The 21,960-nt window shown below is 42.3% G+C and overlaps 1 protein-coding gene across 1 annotated transcript in view; it reads right to left on the reverse strand.

Annotated features, from left to right (window-relative positions):
- Positions 1–21,960, reverse strand: part of FTO (FTO alpha-ketoglutarate dependent dioxygenase) — a 755,827-nt gene that overhangs the window by 360,952 nt on the left and 372,915 nt on the right. Inside the window, exon 8 of the mRNA XM_077458193.1 lies at positions 4,577–4,701. Within this exon, the coding sequence (XP_077314319.1) occupies positions 4,577–4,701 (125 nt within the window). The remainder of the gene's footprint in view (positions 1–4,576; positions 4,702–21,960) is intronic.

Here is a 21,960-nt window from a genome sequence, read left to right on the forward strand (position 1 = left end):
TAACTAGATGGATTTGGCTCGAGTGCAATCAAAATTATCTTGAGTAGAGGGTGGCGAAGCGTTTGCTAAATACTCAGAGGATTTTGACCGGGTTACTAGTATAAATGTTCGGGGATAGATTTAGTCTGATTGGTTTAATGGTATGGTCGAGACATTGGAGGGATAGTGCTAGAAAGGTGTCGGGTTTGTTGGCCTTGGTATAATATTTGTGGCGTGAGTGGCGTAGGGCCTTTTCAGACGCTTCTGTCAAGAATAGGTCGAGCTCAAGCCTAGCTTTGTCTAAGGTTTGGTGATTTAATGCTGAGGGATTCAATTGAAATTTCATATGGGCATTAAAAGCTGTTTCTAAATATTGTTGAGTAAGGCATTTTTCTTTGTTCAGGAAGGACGCTTAACTAATGCAGGTTCCCCTTATAACTGGCTTGTTGGCTTCCCATAGTGTGAGGGGGGAGATGCCGGGAGTAGAATTAATGGATATGTATTCCTTGAGTGCTGTTTTTAACTTTAGGCGATGTGATGGGTGGGATAGAATATTGTCATTTATGTACCAGGAGAAATTCTTTGTGGAGGGGACTAGGGAGTATATGGTCGTGATTACCACACTATGGTCTGACCAGGAAATAGGACGAATAGATGATAAGAGGATCGGGGGTGTGGTACTCATGGTGAGGAAGATATGGTTGATACAAGAGAGCATTTTGTGAGGATGGGAATAAAATGTGTATGGACGCCTGGCTGGGTTTTGCTCACTCCAGGAATCTACTAAGGAATGGCGATGCAAATGGTGTTGGAATCTGAGTTTCGTAGATCTAGGAAGGTGGGATTGGGGAGATTTGTCTAGGAATGGGTATAGGGATTGGGTTTGGTCCCAGCAGAGGAGGAGTGTGCCCTGTTCGTGAGAATCAACTTCCCCTAGTAAATGTGAAAGAAACGGTAGGGGTTTAGAGTTTAGTGCGTAGTAAGAAACCACCGTTACTTCAGAATCAAGCATTTTTCCTGATACTAGGGGATATCGGCCTTCCGGGTCCCTGATTTCATCCAGTGGTGTAAAGGGAGTGGAGCAGTGGAAGGCAATAAGAACGCCTCTACTTTTGGAGTTGGCTGAAGCTGTATACACTTGTGGGTATGCTCGTGGAAGAATTTAGGTGTGGAACGGGGTGTGAAATGAGTCGCTTGCAGGCACACAACATGGGCCTTGGTGGTGGAAAAAGATTTAAAGGCTTTGGTCCATTTATGTGTAGAGTTTAGCCCTTGTACATTGAGTGTAACTATATTTATGGGTCCCATTCTGAGGCTAGGCATGTAGTATGATTATGATTGCGTCTAGGATTGAAGTTTACTAGGCAACACAGTAAACGGTAAAGGGGGGAGGAGGGGGGGAAAGGGGCGCATGCAATAAGATAAAAAAGAAGTACCTTTAAGCAGTAACAAATAACAACTTAAGGATGGAATAACATGGGTGGATGTTTTCCCCAAGGCTAGTGCTACTTCACAAGCCTGGGGGACAGAAGCATTGCCATGGTGCAAATCTAAAATAGAAACCATGGTCAAGGAGGTGGGGCACAGTGACTGCCACTAGGGGTTAAATGGTTCAACTGAATTTCTTAGGGGGCAACCCGCATAAGGCGTTGCTTCAAGTGCCTCAACCAGTTTAACAACATTAACTGAGGCTTAAATGAAATCTAGTAATGAACTAGAGTGATTGTAACGTGCAAGCAAATTAAATCGTATTTCAGAAAATGATACAAGAAACATGTTTTGAATAGTGGGTACGAGCCCTTGGAGCTGGAGTGCCAATCAGGTATAAGGGAATTAGGATGTCTAATGCTACAATTTATGAGCATGGGGGAGGGGGTGCAAGAAGCTTTAGGCTCCAAGGCTACCATTTTCAAATATATTAGACAAAGATCGCCTAACACTTAGCATAGAGTGACTGTAGTGTGTGACGTTTGGAACTTGTATGACTTTATGAAACACACAGAAGGCAGAGAGGTGTAAGGTGGTTCATATACCAACAGGTAAGCCCCGTGTGGGGGGACCAGTGTCCATTAAGTAAGCATCAGAATCTGTGATCTGAAAGTGTCATGTGGTGCAATTTCCATATACGAAGGAGTGGGTTTATTCCATTAAGTTCAGCTGTTGTGGGGCTGGGGAGCAAACCATCCATATAACCACCTTTTGCTGCAATTACAGCAGCAAGTCTTTTGGGGTATGTCTCTACCAGCTTTGTACATCTAGAGAGTGACATTTTTGCCCATTCTTCTTTGCGAAATAGCTCAATCTCTGTCAGGTGGATGGCAAGCATCTGTGAACAGCAATTTTAAAGTCTTGCCACAGATTCTCAAGTGAATTGAGGTCTGGACTTTGACTGGGCCATTCTAACACATTAATATGCTTTCATCTAAACCATTCCATTGTAGAGCTGGCTGTATGTTTAGGGTCGTTGTCCTGCTGGAAGATGAACCTTTGCCCCAGTCTCAAGTCTTTTGCAGACGCTAACTGTTTTTTCTTCTAAAATTGCCCCATATTTGATTCCATATCTTTCCATCAACCCTGACCAGCTTCTCTGTCAAAGCTGAAGAAAAGCATCTCCACAACATGATGCTGCTGCCACCACCATGTTTCACGGTGGGAATAGTGTGTTCAGGGTGATGTGCAGTGGTTTCCGTCACAAATAGCAATTTGCTTTTAGGCCAAAAAGTTAAATTTTGGTTTCATCTGACCAGAGCACCTTCTTCCACATGTTTGCTGTGTCCACGACATGGCTTCTCGCAAACTGCAAATGGGACTTCTCTTGTCATTTTTCATTTTTCTTTTAACAATGTCTTTCTTCTTGCCACTCTTCCATAAAGGCCAGATTTGTGGAGTGCAGGACTAATAGTTCTCCTATGGACAGATTCTCATCATACATTCCGATCATATTAGTTGCGGTCATGTGCAATACTCTATGTGAGCTACAAATCCCTCAGTCCTAAGTGCATTTCAGGAGTGGGCAAGAGGGGTTGGTTATGTTTCTACATATGCTTTACTTATGAATGTATTTTTTAAATTCCAGAAATAAAGGTCAAAAAGCACTTATTTCAGAATGCTCCAAAATCTGAAACAAGACCATGTCATATTCAGAAGATTCCAACAGTTTGCCACTGAGGACAAATTATATTATAATTCCACGGTTCCTACAATTCAGCCTTTAGTTGGTAGTAATAAAGTAAAATAGTAGTATAATAGAGTGGGTCCATTTTAGTGAAGAGTTATCATATTTGGACAAATAAATTAAATGTTTACCTGTAGCATGTTTTCTTTGATCAATGAGAGTGAAACTTCACTTCATTTATAATGGTTCAGCAAAATCCAATAAGAAGAATATACAATTTGTGTTATTTTATACTAGGGTAGATTGTCTTCAAACTCTTCCTATATGTTTGGTTTAATTCACCTAAATAGCATTTTTACTTTATGTATACCACCGATTTAAAAATTTCATACAGAGTGACAGGCAAACTCACAGCAGGCTTAAGTGGTTAATGTCTAATTTGAATTGCTCCATTGAAATTTTTTTTTTTTTTAATCATGTGACTGGCACATCACCAATTAGGGCTGACCAGACACAGACTCACGCTGTAGAGAGTATACATTAGCACAGTAATAGAAGCCCATCCCAAATCCCAAGATCTCTCCCTGCAGATGCCAAAGAACAGGGAAAGATTGTGTGACCACACAACAGTGCTGCAGGAATAAGGTACAATACAATATATATATATATATATATAATTTATGTGAATTAATTATGGCAATGAACACTTTCTATGTTTAGTAAATAAAGTGGCACTTTGGGAATTATAGCCCTTTAGAAAAAAAATACTGTTTTGAAAGGTTTCCAACATGGTGAGTTCTACCTTCTTTTTTTTTGTATTATTGACATATTTATCATGCGTTGGGAGTAAAGCTATTACTATACGCCTAATGCTCTAACAGAGGGAATCACCTTACTATACAGCAGCTGCACTGCCTGCCCCTCCCTTCCTCTGTCCATTCACAGAATACTTTATATTTTGTAAATAGGTTCACATAATACAAAGTCTTCCAAGATTGAACTAGAAAAGTAGAGGGGTGGGAAGAACAGCTGCAAATGACTCTGCAGCTGCAGGATCAGAGGCCCACGGTCCAGTGTCCGAACACTAAAGAATAGTGATAGCTAGCCTCCCAGCACTAAGTAAAAATGTGAACAGTAAATAAAACAGACAATTTCATAAGGTGGCACTTGCCTTAATGGACTTAACCCCTTATAGGCTAGCACATTTTAAAGTGTTTTAGCTCCTGGAGTTCTTCTTTAATTAGGAAACACAAAAAAATAATAAAGCACACCCAATCAGCTTTTAGCTTTCAGTGATTCCATTTAGGTACATTGAAATCTGAGTTCTTACATTTTGCACACAATCACTGCTCCTTACACTTTCTTACTGAGAAATCCACAATGAGCATTATTATATCTGAATCATGTGCTACAGAAGACTGCAGATAGGGAACTACAGTAAAATAAACTGAGACGCAAAGGTGATCAAACTGTATCTCTTACCTTTCTCTCCACTCTTGTCGTAGGTCCTGCCTTTCAGAAAGTAATGGGAAGATTGACTTTGCAATATTGCCCTTGTCCTGTTGCGTCCAAGTTGGTTTTAGAAGTTCTTTTAGCATAAGGCTTGTCTGCAGAGATGAACAAGGAAAGAGGGAGAAAAAAATGACAACTTCACCGGAATATAGGCACAGCAAAACAATATATGTTCATTAATTTTATTGCACTGTTTACAAACTAATCAATATGAGAAATGATGGCCTGAATATGGATAACATGTACTAAAATGTCATTATGTGTGTCATGGAAAACAAAAGTATGGAAAGTATGGCATATTGTGAAACAGATAACAAAGAATTTGCTCCAGCTATTTAAATATAAAACATACTACAATAGGATTAAAGACGATTCTCAATGGGTTAAAGTCAGTAAAAGATATAATCAACCACAATTAGTCACGGACCTTGGGAGTGCCACACACACCCAAAAAAGTGTAATTGAAGTGCCCATTTGTTGCCAACTGTGTTAACTGTGAGTACAGCAGCTATTACAACTGATGTAAAAAAAATGTTTACAAAGACCATTCAGATATGTGAACCATGCCCACAAAACAAAACTGTAATTTGTAGTCACATCACACAATCATGCCCCCATTTCTAACACTCCCTGAAACAATTAGTCATAGACTTTTTGGAACAAGAGGCAGGCAATTCAAGGTGTAAAGACAAAAAAACCTTGGGCACTCTGAGAAAGGGAATGAAGCCACAAAGCAAACTGTAGGTTTTGAAAATTGCTGGAGCAGTGGGCGGGGATTAAAAAGAGTTATAAATAAATAACAACTTAAAAAGCCTATGCTGCTCTGGGTCAAGACAGCGTAAAGCAAAGAGTTCAGGGTTCAGAATTAAGTAACACCCAGAGTGCAAAGGTCAACATAAAGATATGCAGAGTTCTTGGGTCAGAATCAAGTAACCCAGAGTTCAAGACTAAGTAACACACAGAGATCGGGGTCAGGATAAAGTAATGAAGAGAGTTAAGGGGTAAGGAGAGTCCAGGAGTGAGTATTGGGTAACAGACAGCATTCAGGGTCAGGAATAACTAACACATAGTTCAGGACTAAGTTACATAGAGCACTAAGGGGTCAGGGTTACTTACCCTGAGTTCAGGGGTCAGAATAAGTAACACAGAGTTCAAGGGTCAGAATAAGTAACACAGAGTTCAAGGGGTCACAATTAACTAAAACCCAAGTTCAGGGATCGGGATTAAAGTTGGCCAAATATGTGTTGCTCTTTTTCATTCAGCCAGAGGGCTGAACAAAAAGAAAGCAGGCAGAGTTTTCCATCCATACAAGTGAGGTGGATGGAGGAATACCTCACACTGAGACACTGTATTCTGAAAGTGGGACTCTCTGCTGTCAGAATACACTGATTAGCGGCTGCAGCCAAATGGTTTTCCAACATTCAATTCAACAGAAGTTGATCTAACAACTGACTGGATTGAACAAAATCCAGATTGAACAAGGATGGCCACCCATGGATCAAATTTGGCTAGTTCCTGCAGAACCAGACACGTTTTGATCCATCCATGCCCAACTGAAACAACACAGAGAGCGCAGAGTTAAGGAACAAATAATGCACATATATCAGGGTTCAGTTCAGGAACAAGTAATTCATAGATTACACTTGGTGTGTGAGTTATGCCCAGAATCATTCTCGGGAGCCAGGCAGCATATTGTAAATATTGCAGAAGGCACCGCTGAATCAAGTCACACTGCACAAAAGTCCATGCAAATTAAATTGTTTGTGTATATACGGTTTAATATATATATATATACATATATATATATATATATACACACACACACACACACACACACACACACACACACACATATATATCTATATATATATATCTATATATATATATATATATATATATATATATATATATATATATATATATATATACACACACTGTACACACATACACACTATAAAAATGTTACAATGTTTAAAAAAGTAATTATAAAAACAATGATCTCCTGATGATTTGTTTTGTTGGCATGATAGTTTATTTCTCTTCATGATAATGTTAGGATAAATATTAACAATATTATTTTTTAGACTGCAGGACAGTAATGATCAAAAACATATCCACCTCTATTTAAAATGTAAAAAAAAACACAAAACACAACTGATCATCCTTAAATCACATGCATCAAAAAAATTACACAAAATGGGTTACTATTGATTGTTTATTTTACAATCATTGCAATCTTCATTAAACTTTCATTGAACCTTCACTAAATCATTTGAAAAGTGCCCACTTGAATTACCAGCTTTAGGTTAGGTTGAAAGGTTAGGTTTAAAGATTTACCAATACAAAATGTGGTCGCTGCATGCTGAATGTTGTATTATCAAAATGACTCTTGGAAACCTTTTTTTTTTATAAAGTAAAACAAACAAAAAAGAAAACCGTGCTCCGAATAGTTAGACCTCTCAACAAAGATTACTCATTTGTGCACAAAGCACATCTAAGCGTTTTCTGAGTCTATGGATTCACAAAGAAAACAGAAAAAAAACATAAAGAAAACAAACAGATGTAACAAGTATGAGGTTTTCAAACATCACTAATACTTTACAGTTATGTTGAACTGGATTCCTTTAAAGTGTATCCAAATTAGAGGATGTATGAACTTTCAAACAAATTGCACTTATCCTTTATACCTCCCTTCCCTGACCAACCCCCATCCTCCCAAATTCAAACTTACCTTTATCCAAAGGCTAAAGCCCCCAGAGTTTTTTTTATATTTCACACTGCGCTATCCTTTGTGTAAAAAATGCACTTATCTTTTGACCCTTTGCCAATGTAAGGTTTATGTCAGCAGCAATGGCAGCATTTAAAGTGATTGTAAAGCAGATTTTTAATCTTATAAAAAACGCAGAATGCATTAAGTTAAAAAGCCTTCTGTGTGTAGCAGCCCCCCTCAACCCCACCTAATACTTACCTGACCCCATCTCTATCCAGCGATGTTGAAGGATTGTCTCGGCTGGCCAGGACTCTTCCTCCTCATTGGCTAAGGACAGCAGTGTGGCGCCATTGGCTCCTGCTGCTGTCAAAGTCAGTGAGCCAATGAGGAGATAAAGGGGGTGGGGCTGGGCCAGAGCTCCGTGTCTGAATGGACACACGGATATTCAGCTCAGCTTGGGTGCCACCATAGCAAGCTGCTTGCCGTGGGGGCACTCATTAGGAAGGAGAGCCCAGGAGAGTCGAAGAGGGATCCAAGAAAAGGAGGACCCGGGCTGCTTTTTGCTTTAACCACTTCCCGCCCAATATATAGCAATATGACAGCCGAGCGGTGGTTTCATTATCCTGACTGGACGTCATATGATGTCCAGCAGGATAAGCCAAAGGGGGAGCACAGCACAGCGATCAGTGGTGTGGTGTTCCACCACACCTCCGATCTTGGTAAAGAGCCTATAACGTAGGCTCTTTACCATGTGTCCAATCACATGGCATGGGCAGGAAGGTTGGGAAGTGCCCTGTATTGAAGTGGTTAAACACACTCTTGGGCTACTATATCATCTGAGAGTGTGTGTACATTTCTTCAGCCAACTGCTGGCCTTCCTTGTGGAACATTTTATCACTTCTGGTTTTAGAACTGTCATTCCCTGCTATGGCCGGGAAAGGAGCTAATCAAGCACAATCTGTGTATGATAGGTCTAATAGGCCCCTGATGTCTCATTAAAGAGAACATGTCACTGTTATATCAGACAGCAAAATACATTTTGATGAAGCAAAGATAACCACCTGTTCCATCCATGTTATGTTTAAATCAATGGTGAGTTTTCAACAATTAATCTTGTATGGTATAATGTAATGGGAAACACTGCCTGGCATTCTACTTAACCTCCTCACGTCAGCGATATAGCCAAATGATGGCTACATCACAGACCTACATTGCTGGGACACCATCATATGATGTCTACCCCTTTGCAGGTTCCCTGCTCACCCTCGCGATTGGGGAAAATTTGTGATGGTCGTGTCTCTTGTACACAGCCAATCACAGATCGTGGTAAATAGCCAATCACTGTGGCCATTTACCACATGATCAGCATGTCCAATGAGAGATGATCTCAAATGTAAACATATGAGATCATCTCTCATTCACAGCTCTCCCTCCTCACACAGAGACCACGTGTGAGGAGGGAGAGCTTCTGTGCTGCAGTGTAAGTGATTTATAATATAAACCATCACATACATTCCCCAAAGGTGCCAATCAGTGCCCATGAAGGTCAATGTCACAGTGCCCATCTGTGCCATCAGTCATCCGTGTCATCAGTGCACATCTGTGCCATCAATTTGTGCCCATCGGTGCTGCCTCATCAGTGCACATCTGTGCCATCAATCAATGCTCATCTGTGCCGCCTCACCAGTGCACACCTGTGCCACCTCATCCCTGCACATCTGTGCCATTAATAAGTACCCATCTGTGCCACCTTATCAGGGCACATCTGTGCCAATCAGTGCTCATCTGTGCCCCCTCATGAGTGCACGTTTGTGCCGCCTCATGAGTGCACATCTGTGCCATCAATTGATGCCCATCTGTGCTACCTCATCAGTGCACATCTGTGCCATCAATCAATGCTCATCTGTGCCGCCTCATCAGTGCACACCTGTGCCACCTCATCCCTGCACTTCTGTGCCATTAATAAGTGCCCATCTGTGCCACCTCATCAATGCACATCAGTGCCAATCAGTGCTCATCTGTGCCCCCTCATGAGTGCATGTTTGTGCCGCCTCATCAGTGCACATCTGTGCCATCAATTGGTGCCCATCTGTGCTGCCTCATCAGTGCACATCTGTGTCAATAAGTGCAGGCTTATTAGCACACATCTGAGCCACTTCATCTGCACACATCTGTGTAGGCTCATCAGTCCTGCCTCATCAGTGCAGGCTCATCAGTGCTGCATAATTAGTGCCCATCAGTGCACGCTCAGCACACATGTGCAGGCTTATCGGCACACACCTGCGCAGTCTCCTCACCACCAACAACAATAATGTCCATAAATTCCTTTTCCGCCGAGGAGACGTACCAAATTCTTAGTGTGGTCGACAAGAGGGAGCTCTCTACTTCAGATCCCTTTTCAAATAATTCAGATTCTGAGTCTAATGTAAATTATGAGCCAGTCAAAAGCAGTGGAACACTGACAAACTCAGAGAAGGAAGACAATCTGCCCGCAAAACAAAGGCATTTTGGTGAAGAGGCAGTGGCATCCACCAGCACACCAGTGCCAGCCACCAGCACCACAGTACCTCGACAAGAAAGGTCAAGTACCAGTGGGGTGTCCCCTTAGCCCCAAAGGGTTAAGACCCATGCCAGCCTTTCCTATGACTTTCAGAACCCCTTGTGGCTTCCGCTTAATTCAGGAGAAGCTAACATCCCCCTTTTCACTGCCCAGTCAGGAGTCCAGGTGGACACAGATAATTTTCCTTCAATCAATTTCTTTGATTTAATTTTTACAGAGGACATGCATCAATTGTGGCCCAGTGCAACCTGTATGCACAAGAATTTATAGCAAATAACTCAACGTCCTATTATTCCCATCCCTTTATTCCTATGAGTGGAGAGACCTAACAGTGGAGGAGTTTAAGATTTTTTCCGGCCTCACAGTCTGTATGGGACAAATGGGTTACATTTCAATTGGTCAACCCACCTCATCTACCACATGCAGATCTTCTTTGCGGTAATGCCCAGAACCAGATATCTCATGATTATGAGGTTCCTACTTTTTTAATGACAATACCCAGGTGTCCTCCCCGAAAATTAGGCAAATTATGATAAGCTTTACAAAATTCGGCCACATCTAAATTATTTTTCTGCAAAATTCCCCCAGTTGACCAACACATATGTGTGGATTAGTCACTTGTAAAATTTGGCGGCAGGCTAGGAATCAAGCAATTCATCCCCAGCAAAAGGACAAGCTATCGGGTGAAAGTGTACACAGTGAGCCACAGGGTACACATATGCCTTCATGGGGTATGAAGAGAAGGACACCCAGCTGCATCTCCCTAATTGCACGGACTATGTAGGAGCCAGCGGGAAAGTTGTTTGGGACCTCATATACCCAATACTGGAGAAAGGCTACCACCTGTATGTAGACAACTACACGAGTCTGCCCCTGTTCCACAACCTTCACCGGAGGAAGATGCCAGCATGTGGCACAGTGAGAAAGAACAGGAAGGGCTTTCCTCAAAGGCTCGTCGATATTGAGTTGAGAAGAGGGGAGATGGCGAGTCTGTGGAACTGACCCTGGCTTGGTATTCAACCACGCTTCTGCCTACCACTTTCGTACATATCTCTGCTTGATCTGCAACTGACCCTGGACTGTCCTTCAACCACGCTTCTGCCTACTGCTTCTGTACATACCTCTGCCTGATCTGGAACTGACCCTGGACTGTTTGACCATTTTTTGCCTGCCTTTTGGAGTGATCTTGTACCCTGCTACTGGACTAGTGGGGTTCATAATACAGGGGTCTCATATATGTGAGGGACTCCAGAATTGCTTTTCTGGATGAAGGAATTTTTTTTTTGTTTTCTCATTCCTAAATTAGGTTCTGGAGACCAGAGGCTTCAAAGAGATTTGGGTGGGAGAATCCTTTACTCCGTCCCCATTCTGTCCTAAACAAGCCCTTACTTCTGCCTGCTGCCTGTAGGACTTACTGCCCTCATGCCTCTGTCTGTTTCATGAACTGACCACACCACATGGACCATGTTCCTTCCTACTACCAGGACCAATATTTTGACACTGCTGACAACATCTCTGCCTGCATATGGACAGTATCCCTGCCTGCTGCCTGTACTGACTAAGGACAGTATTCCTGTCTGTTGTCTGGGCAATTGTCATCACTGTTGCTGACCAAGTCCCCTAATGCTCCTGGACCAGTGCTATCCTCCTGTGGACAACTGTGCTACTAAAACCACAGGTGATCTTTTGTTTATCCTTTGCTCAGCAGAATGTATTTTGGGGTGTAATTCTTGGTGTGTGCATGCCATGTGTCCCTAGAACACCTGACTATTTTCCTTGCATGTTGGGTCTCTGTATGTGGTCAGGCTGTGTAAAAGTCTCACACATGTGGTAGTGCTCAGAAGGAGTAGCAGAATGTATTGTGGGGTGTCATTTTTGCTATGCACATGCTATGTGTTGGAAATATTTTAGAAATTGACAACTTTGTGTAAAAAAAAAAAAAGCATTTTCATTTTTCCCACATTTTCCAAAAACTTCTGGAAAAAATTATCTGTTCAAAAGACTCATTATGCCTGATAGATTATATGTTGAGGTGTTAGTTTTCCAAAATGGGGTCATTTTGTGGGCGTTTATATTGTCCTGGTGCTCCAGGGCCTTCAAAAGTGTAATAGGTGTTTGAGAAATGAGATGTGTAATTTATGCTCCTAAAATGCCTGAAGGTGCTATTTCTATGTTGGACCTCTGTATGTGGCCAGGATGTGTAAAAGTCTCACATGTGGTATCACTATACTCAGGAGGAGTAGCAGAATGTATTTTGGGGTGTCAATTTTGCTATGTACATGCTATGTGTTGGAAATATCTTATAAATGGACAACTTTGTGTAAAAAAAAGTGTTTTCATTTTTTTTCCACATTTTCCAAAAACTTCTGGAAAAAAATGAACTGTTCAAAAGACTCATTATGCCTCAGATTATATTTTATGTGTTAGCTTTCCGAAATTGGGTCATTTTGTGGACGTTTTTATTGTCCTGGTGCTCCATGCTTACTAGCTAATTATGCCTTTGTCTTGCATTTTTTTTAATCCACTTTAACCAGTTGCCGACCGCCGCACGCCGATGTACGTCGGTAGAATGGCACGGGCAGGCATAAGGACATACATGTACGTCCCTTGCCTCCCGCGGGTCGGGGGCCCGATCGGGCCCCCGCCCGGTGCCTGCGGCGGTCGGTTTTCGTCCGGGAGCGATCCGGGACGAGGGGGCGGCCATTCATTCATGGCCACCCCCTCGCGATCGCTCCCGACGAATAGAAATCCCCGGTGACATCACTTCCTCTCCTGTAATGTAAACACAGGAGAGGAAGTGATGTATTCTCTCCTCCGTGTCGGTATTTTTCGTTCCGACACGGAGGAGAGCGGATCGGTGAGTTGCACCAACACTCTACACACACAGTAGAACATGCCAGGCACACTCACACCCCCCCTTTACCCCCCGATCATCCCCCCAATTACCCCTGCCCCCCAGTCACAGTGACACCAATGTAATTTTTTTTTTTTTTGCATTGGTGTCATTTGTGACTGTAATAACTGTTAGGGCAGTTAGGGTTAGCCCCCTTTAGTTCTAATGTACCCCCCTAACCCCCCCAATAAAGGTTTAACCCCGTGATCACCCCCCGTCGCCAGTGTCACTAAGGCTGGGTTCACATTGCAGCGGTTTATGAGAACGAATGTGATTCGCACCGCACTGCAGTGCAAATCACATCCGATCTCTGTGCGATTCGAGTTCAGCCATTCGCCGCACCCGCCGCACCCGCCGCAAATTCGCACGGGACCCTTTTTTTGGCCCGCAGCAGAATCGGATCGCATGGGTGTTCACACCATGCGATCCGAGTTTGCAGATCGCACTGCGATATGCGAACTGATCTGGGGGTGTCAGTAACATTTCACTGACACTCCCAGCAGTTCGCATAGGGCAGTGTGAACTGCCGCCGGGAGGCATGCGATGCGGGAACCCGCCGCGGATTCGTGGCGTTTCCGCATCGCTCCAGTGTGAACCCAGCCTAATAAGCGATCATTTTTCTGATCGCCGTATTAGTGTCACAGGTGACGCTAGTTAGGCAGGTAGGTATTTAGGTTCGCCGCAGCTTTTTATAGCGCCAGGGACCCCCATATACTACCGCATAAAGCCCCCTGATTGCCCCCTAGTTAACCCTTTCACCAGTGATCACCATATAACTGTTACAGGTGACGCTGGTTGGTTAGTTATTTTTTTATAGTTTCAGGGCACCCGCCATTTATTACCTAATAAAGGTTTAACCCCCTGATCACCCGGCGGGTGTCATTTGTGACTAATAACTGTTAGGGCAGTTAGGGTTAGCCCCCTTTAGTTCTAAGGTACCCCCCTAACCCCCCCAATAAAGGTTTAACCCCGTGATCACCCCCCGTCGCCAGTGTCACTAAGGCTGGGTTCACATTGCAGCGGTTTATGAGAACGGATGTGATTCGCACCGCACTGCAGTGCAAATCACATCCGATCTCTGTGCGATTCGAGTTCAGCCATTCGCCGCACCCGCCGCAAATTCGCACGGGACCCTTTTTTTGGCCCGCAGCAGAATCGGATCGCATGGGTGTTCACACCATGCGATCCGAGTTTGCAGATCGCACTGCGATATGCGAACTGATCTGGGGGTGTCAGTAACATTTCACTGACACTCCCAGCAGTTCGCATAGGGCAGTGTGAACTGCCGCCGGGAGGCATGCGATGCGGGAACCCGCCGCGCATTCGTGGCGTTCCCGCATCGCTCCAGTGTGAACCCAGCCTAATAAGCGATCGTTTTTCTGATCGCTGTATTAGTGTCACAGGTGACGCTAGTTAGGCAGGTAGGTATTTAGGTTCGCTGCAGCTTTTTATAGCGCCAGGGACCCCCATATACTACCGCATAAAGCCCCCTAATTGCCCCCTAGTTAACCCTTTCACCAGTGATCACCATATAACTGTTACAGGTGACGCTGGTTGGTTAGTTATTTTTTTATAGTTTCAGGGCACCCGCCATTTATTACCTAGTCTCACTAGTGTACCCCTAAATTTAGGGGTGTCTACTTTCCAAAATGGGGTCATTTGGGGGGGTTTGTGCCATCTTGGCATTTTATGGCCTTCAAAACTGTAACGCCCTTAGAAAGCCTGAAGGCGGTGCTTGGTTTTCGGGGCCCCGTGCGCGGCTAGGCTCCCAAAAAGTCCCACATATGTGGTATCCCCGTACTCAGGAGAAGCAGCAGAATTTATTTTGGGGTGTCATTTCACATATGCCCATGGCATGCGTGAGCAATATATCATTTAGTGACAACTTTGTGAAAAAAAAAAAAAAAAGTTTGTAATTTTCCCGCAACTTGTGGCAAAATATAAAATATTCCATGGACTCAACATGCCTCTCAGCAAATAGCTTGGGGTGTCTACTTTCTAAAATGGGGTCATTTGTGGGGGTTTTGTGCCATCTTGGCATTTTATGGCCTTCAAAACTGTAATAGGTAGTGAGAAGTGAACTCAAAAATTTACGCCCTTAGAAAGCCTGAAGGCGGTGCTTGGTTTTCGGGGCCCCGTACGCGGCTAGGCTCCCAAAAAGTCCCACATATGTGGTATCCCCGTACTCAGGAGAAGCAGCAGAATTTATTTTGGGGTGTCATTTCACATATGCCCATGGCATGCATGAGCAATATATCATTTAGTGACAACTTTGTTAAAAAAAAAAAAAAAAAGTTTGTAATATTCCCGCAACTTGTGGCAAAATATAAAATATTCCATGAACTCAACATGCCTCTCAGCAAATAGCTTGGGGTGTCTACTTTCTAAAATGGGGTCATTTGTGGGGGTTTTGTGCCATCTTGGCATTTTATGGCCTTCAAAACTGTAATAGGTAGTGAGAAGTGAACTCAAAAATTTACGCCCTTAGAAAGCCTGAAGGCGGTGCTTGGTTTTCGGGGCCCCGTACGCGGCTAGGCTCCCAAAAAGTCCCACATATGTGGTATCCCCATACTCAGGAGAAGCAGCAGAATTTATTTTGGGGTGTCATTTCACATACGCCCATAGCATGTGTGAGCAATATATCATTTAGTGACAACTTTGTGTAAAAAAAAAAAAAAAAATTTTTTTTTGTCATTATTCAATCGCTTGAGGCAAAAAAATAAAATATTCAATGGGCTCAACATGCCTCTTATCAATTTCCTTAGGGGGTCTACTTTCCAAAATGGGGTCATTTGGGGGGGTTTTGTACTGCCCTGCCATTTTAGCACCTCAAGAAATGAGATAGGCAGTCGTAAACTAAAAGCTGCGTAAATTCCAGAAAATGTACCTTAGTTTGTAGATGTGACAACTTTTGCGCAAACCAATAAATATACAATTATTGACTTTTTTTTTACCAAAGACATGTGGCTGAATACATTTTGGCCTAAATGTATGACTAAAATTGAGTTTATTGGATTTTTCTAATAACAAAAAGTAGAAAATATCATTTTTTTTCAAAATTTGCGGTCTTTTTACGTTTATATCGCAAAAAATAAAAATCGCAGAGGCAATCAAATACCATCAAAAGAAAGCTCTATTTGTGGGAAGAAAAGGACGCAAATTTTGTTTGGGTACAACATTGCATGACCGCGCAATTACCAGTTAAAGCAGCGCAGTGCCAAAGTGTAAAAAGACCTCTGGTCATTTACCAGCAAAATGGTCCGGTCTGAAAGTGGTTAAATCCACAAAGCTGTTCCACTGGCTCCTTTGTTCCTGGCTTGCCTTGTCTGCAGTTAAGTCTTGCTAAGACTATGGCTGAGTGATGTCCTGGAGCTTTCCTTCTCACTGCTCCTTTTTTTTTGCCCTAAGGGCAGAGCCTTTAGTAGAGGGGTCTCCTCCAGATGACTGGACCCTGGACTCAAAAGCCTGGCAACCAAACTGCCAGGCTTCTGAGTATTTATGGGTTGTCTCCCCAGCTTCTGGGTCCTGCTTTCCCTGGGATTGGTGGAAACTCCATAAATATCCGGGCTGCAGCCTCTGTCCCTCCACCCACTATGTCCTAGAAATATCCAGAATTCTAGAAGACAGGGGACAATAACAGAACCACAACCTTTGAGGCACTGCACAGTCACCTAAACAAAATTAACTCAGGGTTTGAGAGCAGTCAGGCTGAACAGAAAATGGTCCCCCACAAAACTGTTGTCACAAAGTTAAAAAGACACAATTCTTTGAAATGTCTTGGAGGGGTGTCCACATACACCTGGCTACATATTGTGGGTGTGATGGCCACATGCCTACAGATTTGGCCTTATTGGGTGTATATGTAATTACAAAAAGTTCCATATACTTTTCCCTAATAAAGTATTGCATGCATTATTGACTTCTAATATGGTGCCAGTAACAACTGGCTGGTCTATGCACTATAACTGATACTCTTTTCTTTTTTGTGACAGTCACATTAAATACCACTCAGAAAAGAATACCAAAAAAACAACAACATTATTTTGTTACATTTGGCACAAATACATATTTAACCTCTAAGAAAATGGCAATATTACATTAAGTATGAACCAGTAAAATAAGTTGTTTAAATAATTAGAAAAAAACACAAATCAATGTTTTAGTAATCACATTTTAGCAGACTCTTGACTGCTTTCACTGCACCAAACTAGTACAGCTAATATATCAGGCCTGATGATAGGTACTAGATCTGTAACTGCTGCTTCCCCTTAGAGTTGACTGAAGCCTTCAACTAGTATCTTGAGCTAATGGAGGTATTTTACAGTGAGGGGCTAGAGGTCAAAAGACAGGATAACAAGCACTTCTACTGGTCTTGGCTTTCTTAACCTTATCATGCTTTGACTTAAAAAAAAAAAAAAAAAAGACATGTGTGTTATTTCCAATGTTTGCACAATGCCTACACTTTCTTTTGATAATTTCTTGACTGAGATGAGCTTAACCAGTGACCTCTGACAAGGTTAGCTCATGAACGCAAGGTTGCAGTGATCTAAATTACCATTTTTAAAAATGATATTTTAATACATTTTGACAATAAAAAGTACAAACTCACACCAATAGCAAAGTAAAAGTAAATCTTCAGAATACATCAAGCTTCAGACCATCAGTGCATCTCATCACACAGAGAAATGACCTAGGTCCAAAAGGCTAATGCATTTTGAGGAACTCGCCCTCTTCCTCAGAGCCAAAGGACCCAAGGCTTTGAGTGACACTTAATACCAAAATAATATGACAGGTGTACAACAAAGCTCCCTCCCACTTGGTGTGTGGGCGGTGGCTGACATGTCTAATTTTCGGGATATAACCAATGGCAACCATATCATGTTATATATATCGCTCAATACTTCTCAATACTACAGTGTGTATGGCATCTGTATCCAATCCATCATCAGCAAACAATCAGTGTGGCTAGGCATATATGCAAAGGGAGGCATTGTCATAAATAGTTCATACTCACATACAGATTCAAAAACCGTACTGTTTACAATATGCTGGAAGACACTAGTTAAAGGGCTAAGTGCATTGACATTGCGGAAGCATAGCCCCGTAAAGTAAAAGGGGCCGTTAGTGACCACCATTCTCTGAAGCGTATGCCAAACCGAAAGCGCGGTCCAACTCTGTGTTCCAAAGGAGCTCTCCAGTGACATCAAGTCTGGTTATCTGAGTAATACTTTTAAGCACAGGAGGTTTTGTTTGCTTTGTGTTGAACGCGGTGGTTAGGCAGGAGGTACTTCTTGGCCAAAGTGGAGAATAGCTGGATGGCTTAGAGGACATATCAATTTAGGACGCCGCGTTGGTCAGTCCTTAATTGGAAACAATGGATTCCCATGGATAGGAAGGTGGCTGGACTACATATTATAGTATTAAGGAGTAAGAGGTTAATATGGAGAAGAGCTTGTAACTTACTATGTAGTAAAGAGACTAATGCTGCGTACACACAATTGTTATTTTGGTCGGAAAAAGGTCTGATGGTTTTCCCGACGGAATTTTGCTCAAGCTGTCTTGCTTACACATGGTCACACCAAATTCCAACCATCAAGAACGTTGTTACATACAACACGTACGACAGGACTAGGAAAAGGAAGTTCAATACTCAGTAGCCAATAGCTTCAATCTCTTAGTTGAATCTGATCATGCGTAGGTTTTTGCATGTCGGAATTGCATACACACAATCAGAATTTCCGATAAAAAGTTTTTCCGTTGGAAAAATTGAGAACATGCTCTCAAATTTTTGCTGGGAATTTGGCCAGCTAAATTCCGATGGAGTATACATACAGTTGAATTTCCCGATGAAAAGCTCTCATCGGTCTTTTGCTGGCCGAAATTCCGATCGTGTGTACGTGGCAAAAGTTATAGGGGTGCACGATATGGGATTCCAAATGAAAATGAAAGTATTTAGAAGCCGGCAAAATCCAATTGAGACTAATGCGCAATAAACATGACACATTGTAAACTCTAAGATTAGCCCCATTAACAACCTCCTCCCTGCTCTTGTTGGGAGACACAGTTTTGAGAAAGCTATGCAAGGTCCAAAGAAAGGAAGTGAGTGCCCTATGTAGCATTTGAAGAGATTGATGTCAGATCAATAATGGTATAGCTTGGAGAGGGTAAAGTAATCATGTGAGACTGACCATATTAAGTAAGTGGCAACCCCCAAAAAAGCGAGAGTGGGGAGTATAATTGTAGCTCTACCCCCACAGGGGTCACAGATGACTGCATTACCAACTCTTGCATAGCCAGGGAAACAAGTATTTTTCACACTTTCTCCAGACACAAGGAACATTCTTTAAGCTTGTTTTTTATGTTTTATTAGAGGTAATAACTTTGATGGGGATTAGGAATTATGAGATGCCCAACTTGATAGCAAAAATTCCTCTTAAGGGCCACCGACAGTCACCTCAGCACACCATCTTCATCTTCCACCCAACGCCAGCCAGCATGGCCCAACCATATTAAAGGGCTGCCTCAGACACTATACCAGGCCCGCTACCTGAGAATTTGCTGAGCTCAGCTAAGTAAGCAAATAAACCATCCTGGCCTTCACCCTTCAGCTTTTAGCAGCTTCTTTAAACTCCCAGAACCAGGGGGAGGCACCACAGACCTGCCTGTATGAGTCATCCAGATCTAACCTAAGGTAAACCCGTGAACCAATTAAGACTCAAAAGTTAAGCATGAGCCAAAACATACATTTTCCTGCAATCACACTAGTAGCATACTAGACGATGCTACATAATGAGGGCGGCACTTTTTCTATCTTTGTGCCCAAGTACTTATTGTGGAGAAGATTGTCACCTGACATGGTAGAGGGGGAAAACTTTACTTTTCAAAAAATGTATACACAGCCCAGAGAATTGGCAGAAGCAAATACAAACTTATTGGATGGTAATCATGTCAAACTGGGGATTGGGCATAACAATGAGAATGTCATTGGCAAAAAGAGCCAAGAGGAGCTGCTGCCGACCCACCCAGACCAAAAGTAATATCGACCAGGTAAGATACTGGGATGCCCACAAGGAATATCTAATACCCAGGTTTATGTATGAAAGAGTTTTTGAGGATAAAGCGCTACCTCCGTCTATGCATGAGCCTTTACTTCTACTAATCCCCAAATCCAACAAGGATCTTAACCTTTGTGAGTTTTTTCGACCAGTATCCCTGATTAAGTTTCTATTTAAAATACTTGCCCTTCTGCTTAATTTGGTGGTGGCTTTAATTATAAAGTCTTATCAATCTTCATCCCAGGTCATTCTACCTATATGAATCTGCCTAAATGATTTACTAACCTACAATTTCCAATCACCTAGGATACCCTTAAAGCAGGGATATGCAATTAGCGGACCTCCAGCTGTTGCAAAACTACAAGTCCCATCATGCCTCTGGGTGTCATGCTTGTGGCTCTGTCTTGCTATGCCTCATGGGACTTGTAGTTCTGAAACAGCTGGAGGTCCGCTAATTGCATATCCCTGCCTTAAAGCTTTGATATCCTTGGACATCCACAAAGCCTTAGACTCCATTGAATGGTCCTATTTGTTTCACATGTGACAGACCTTTAGTTTTGGAGAGGTTTTCATCTCATGAATACATATCCTTTATACACAACCATTGGCCCATATTTGGGTTATTGCTCATATCTCAAATCCTTGTATTATACAAAGAGGTGCAAGGCAGAGATGTCTCCTCTCGCCCCTGCTGTTGGCTATAGCCAAAGAACCCCTGGCAGAACACCTCCGAATATCCCCACTAATGAGAAGTCATATCTGTTGATTATTCTAGTTTTAAGGTTAACTGGACTAAATCTTTTTTTTTTTTTTGCTAGATCCCATTTCTGATTTCAGTTTACCGCCTGATTGCCCTTTACGAATTACAAATAAGTTTAGATACCTGGGCATAGATAATCAACTACCACTAACTTAGTTCCTGTCAACAATTTTGTCCCATGTATCTCTTTCTTCCATACTAAAGTGGTGCAATGGGTTAACTTGCCCCTATCTCTGATTTTATTTAAAATTCTTTCTTCAAAAAAAAAAAATCTGAAATTAGCTTAATCCTATATACCTTCCTCTTGAACCCTATAAACCCTGCTCGGTCAGTTTATGTGCGCTTTTCCCACGGTTAAACAATGTTGCCACTGCTACAGAGGCTGCAGAGGATTTGTAGACACCATCTGCATACTACCTCTGTTACCACTATTCTGAATATGTCCTTGCACATTTACACCCAGTGTTTGCATTTACTGGCAGAATCTACCCACTTATGTTCCCCTAATCAACCCCTCTGTGACAATCCCAGGTTGTCCCAAGTTTTGTCTCTCCCATTAGTCCATATATGGGCATGACAGGGTCTTTTATATTTATACAAATTCTATGATGGAAGTACATTTAAGTCCTTTGTACGATTAAGATAAGAGCTGCACAGAGTTGCTTAAATGTATGTACATCATAGAGTTGGTGTACATATAAAAGACCCTTTTGCCACGGTAGTCCTTTTATTATAACCAATCCCTACAGAGGCACAATTTGGGTTACATAATGTTCAATTGGGCAATTCCAAATTAGAAGGAGCCCTGCTTGGCCCCAAGCATACTTGTCTCATTTCCACTTACTATGCCTAAATGGGCAGCAGTGGTGTAGTGGATAGCACTTTCACCTAACAGCAAAAAGGGTCACTGGTTCGAATCCCGCCCAAGACGCCATCTGCCTGGAGCTTACATGTTCTCCCTGTGCCTGCGTGGGTTTCCTCCGGGTACTCCGGTTTCCTCCCACACTCTAAAGATATGCTAGTAAATGAATTGTCTCCTGTCTAAATTGGCCCTAGTATATGTATGAATGTGTGTTAGGGACCTTAGGTTGTAAGCTTCTTGAGGGTAGGGACTAATGTGAATGTACAATGTATATGTAAAGTGCTGTGTAAATTGACGATGCTATATAATTACCTGAAATAAATAATAAAATAAATAAATGACTACAAGATAGATCATCCTCCCGTTTTGCTAAAATGCAAGCCCGTTGGAATGGGGAGATCTCTGAACTCTTGTAAGATAACTGGAAAGAACTACCATATTTATCAGCGTATAACACCCACTTTTTTCCCCTTAAAATCAGGGGAAAATCAAGGGGGCATATTATACGCCGACC

This window comes from Lithobates pipiens, unplaced genomic scaffold (assembly GCF_037356315.1).
Source record: "Lithobates pipiens isolate NorthernLeopardFrog02 unplaced genomic scaffold, aLitPip1_a1.2 Scaffold_10, whole genome shotgun sequence".
NCBI classification, from domain to species: domain Eukaryota; kingdom Metazoa; phylum Chordata; class Amphibia; order Anura; family Ranidae; genus Lithobates; species Lithobates pipiens.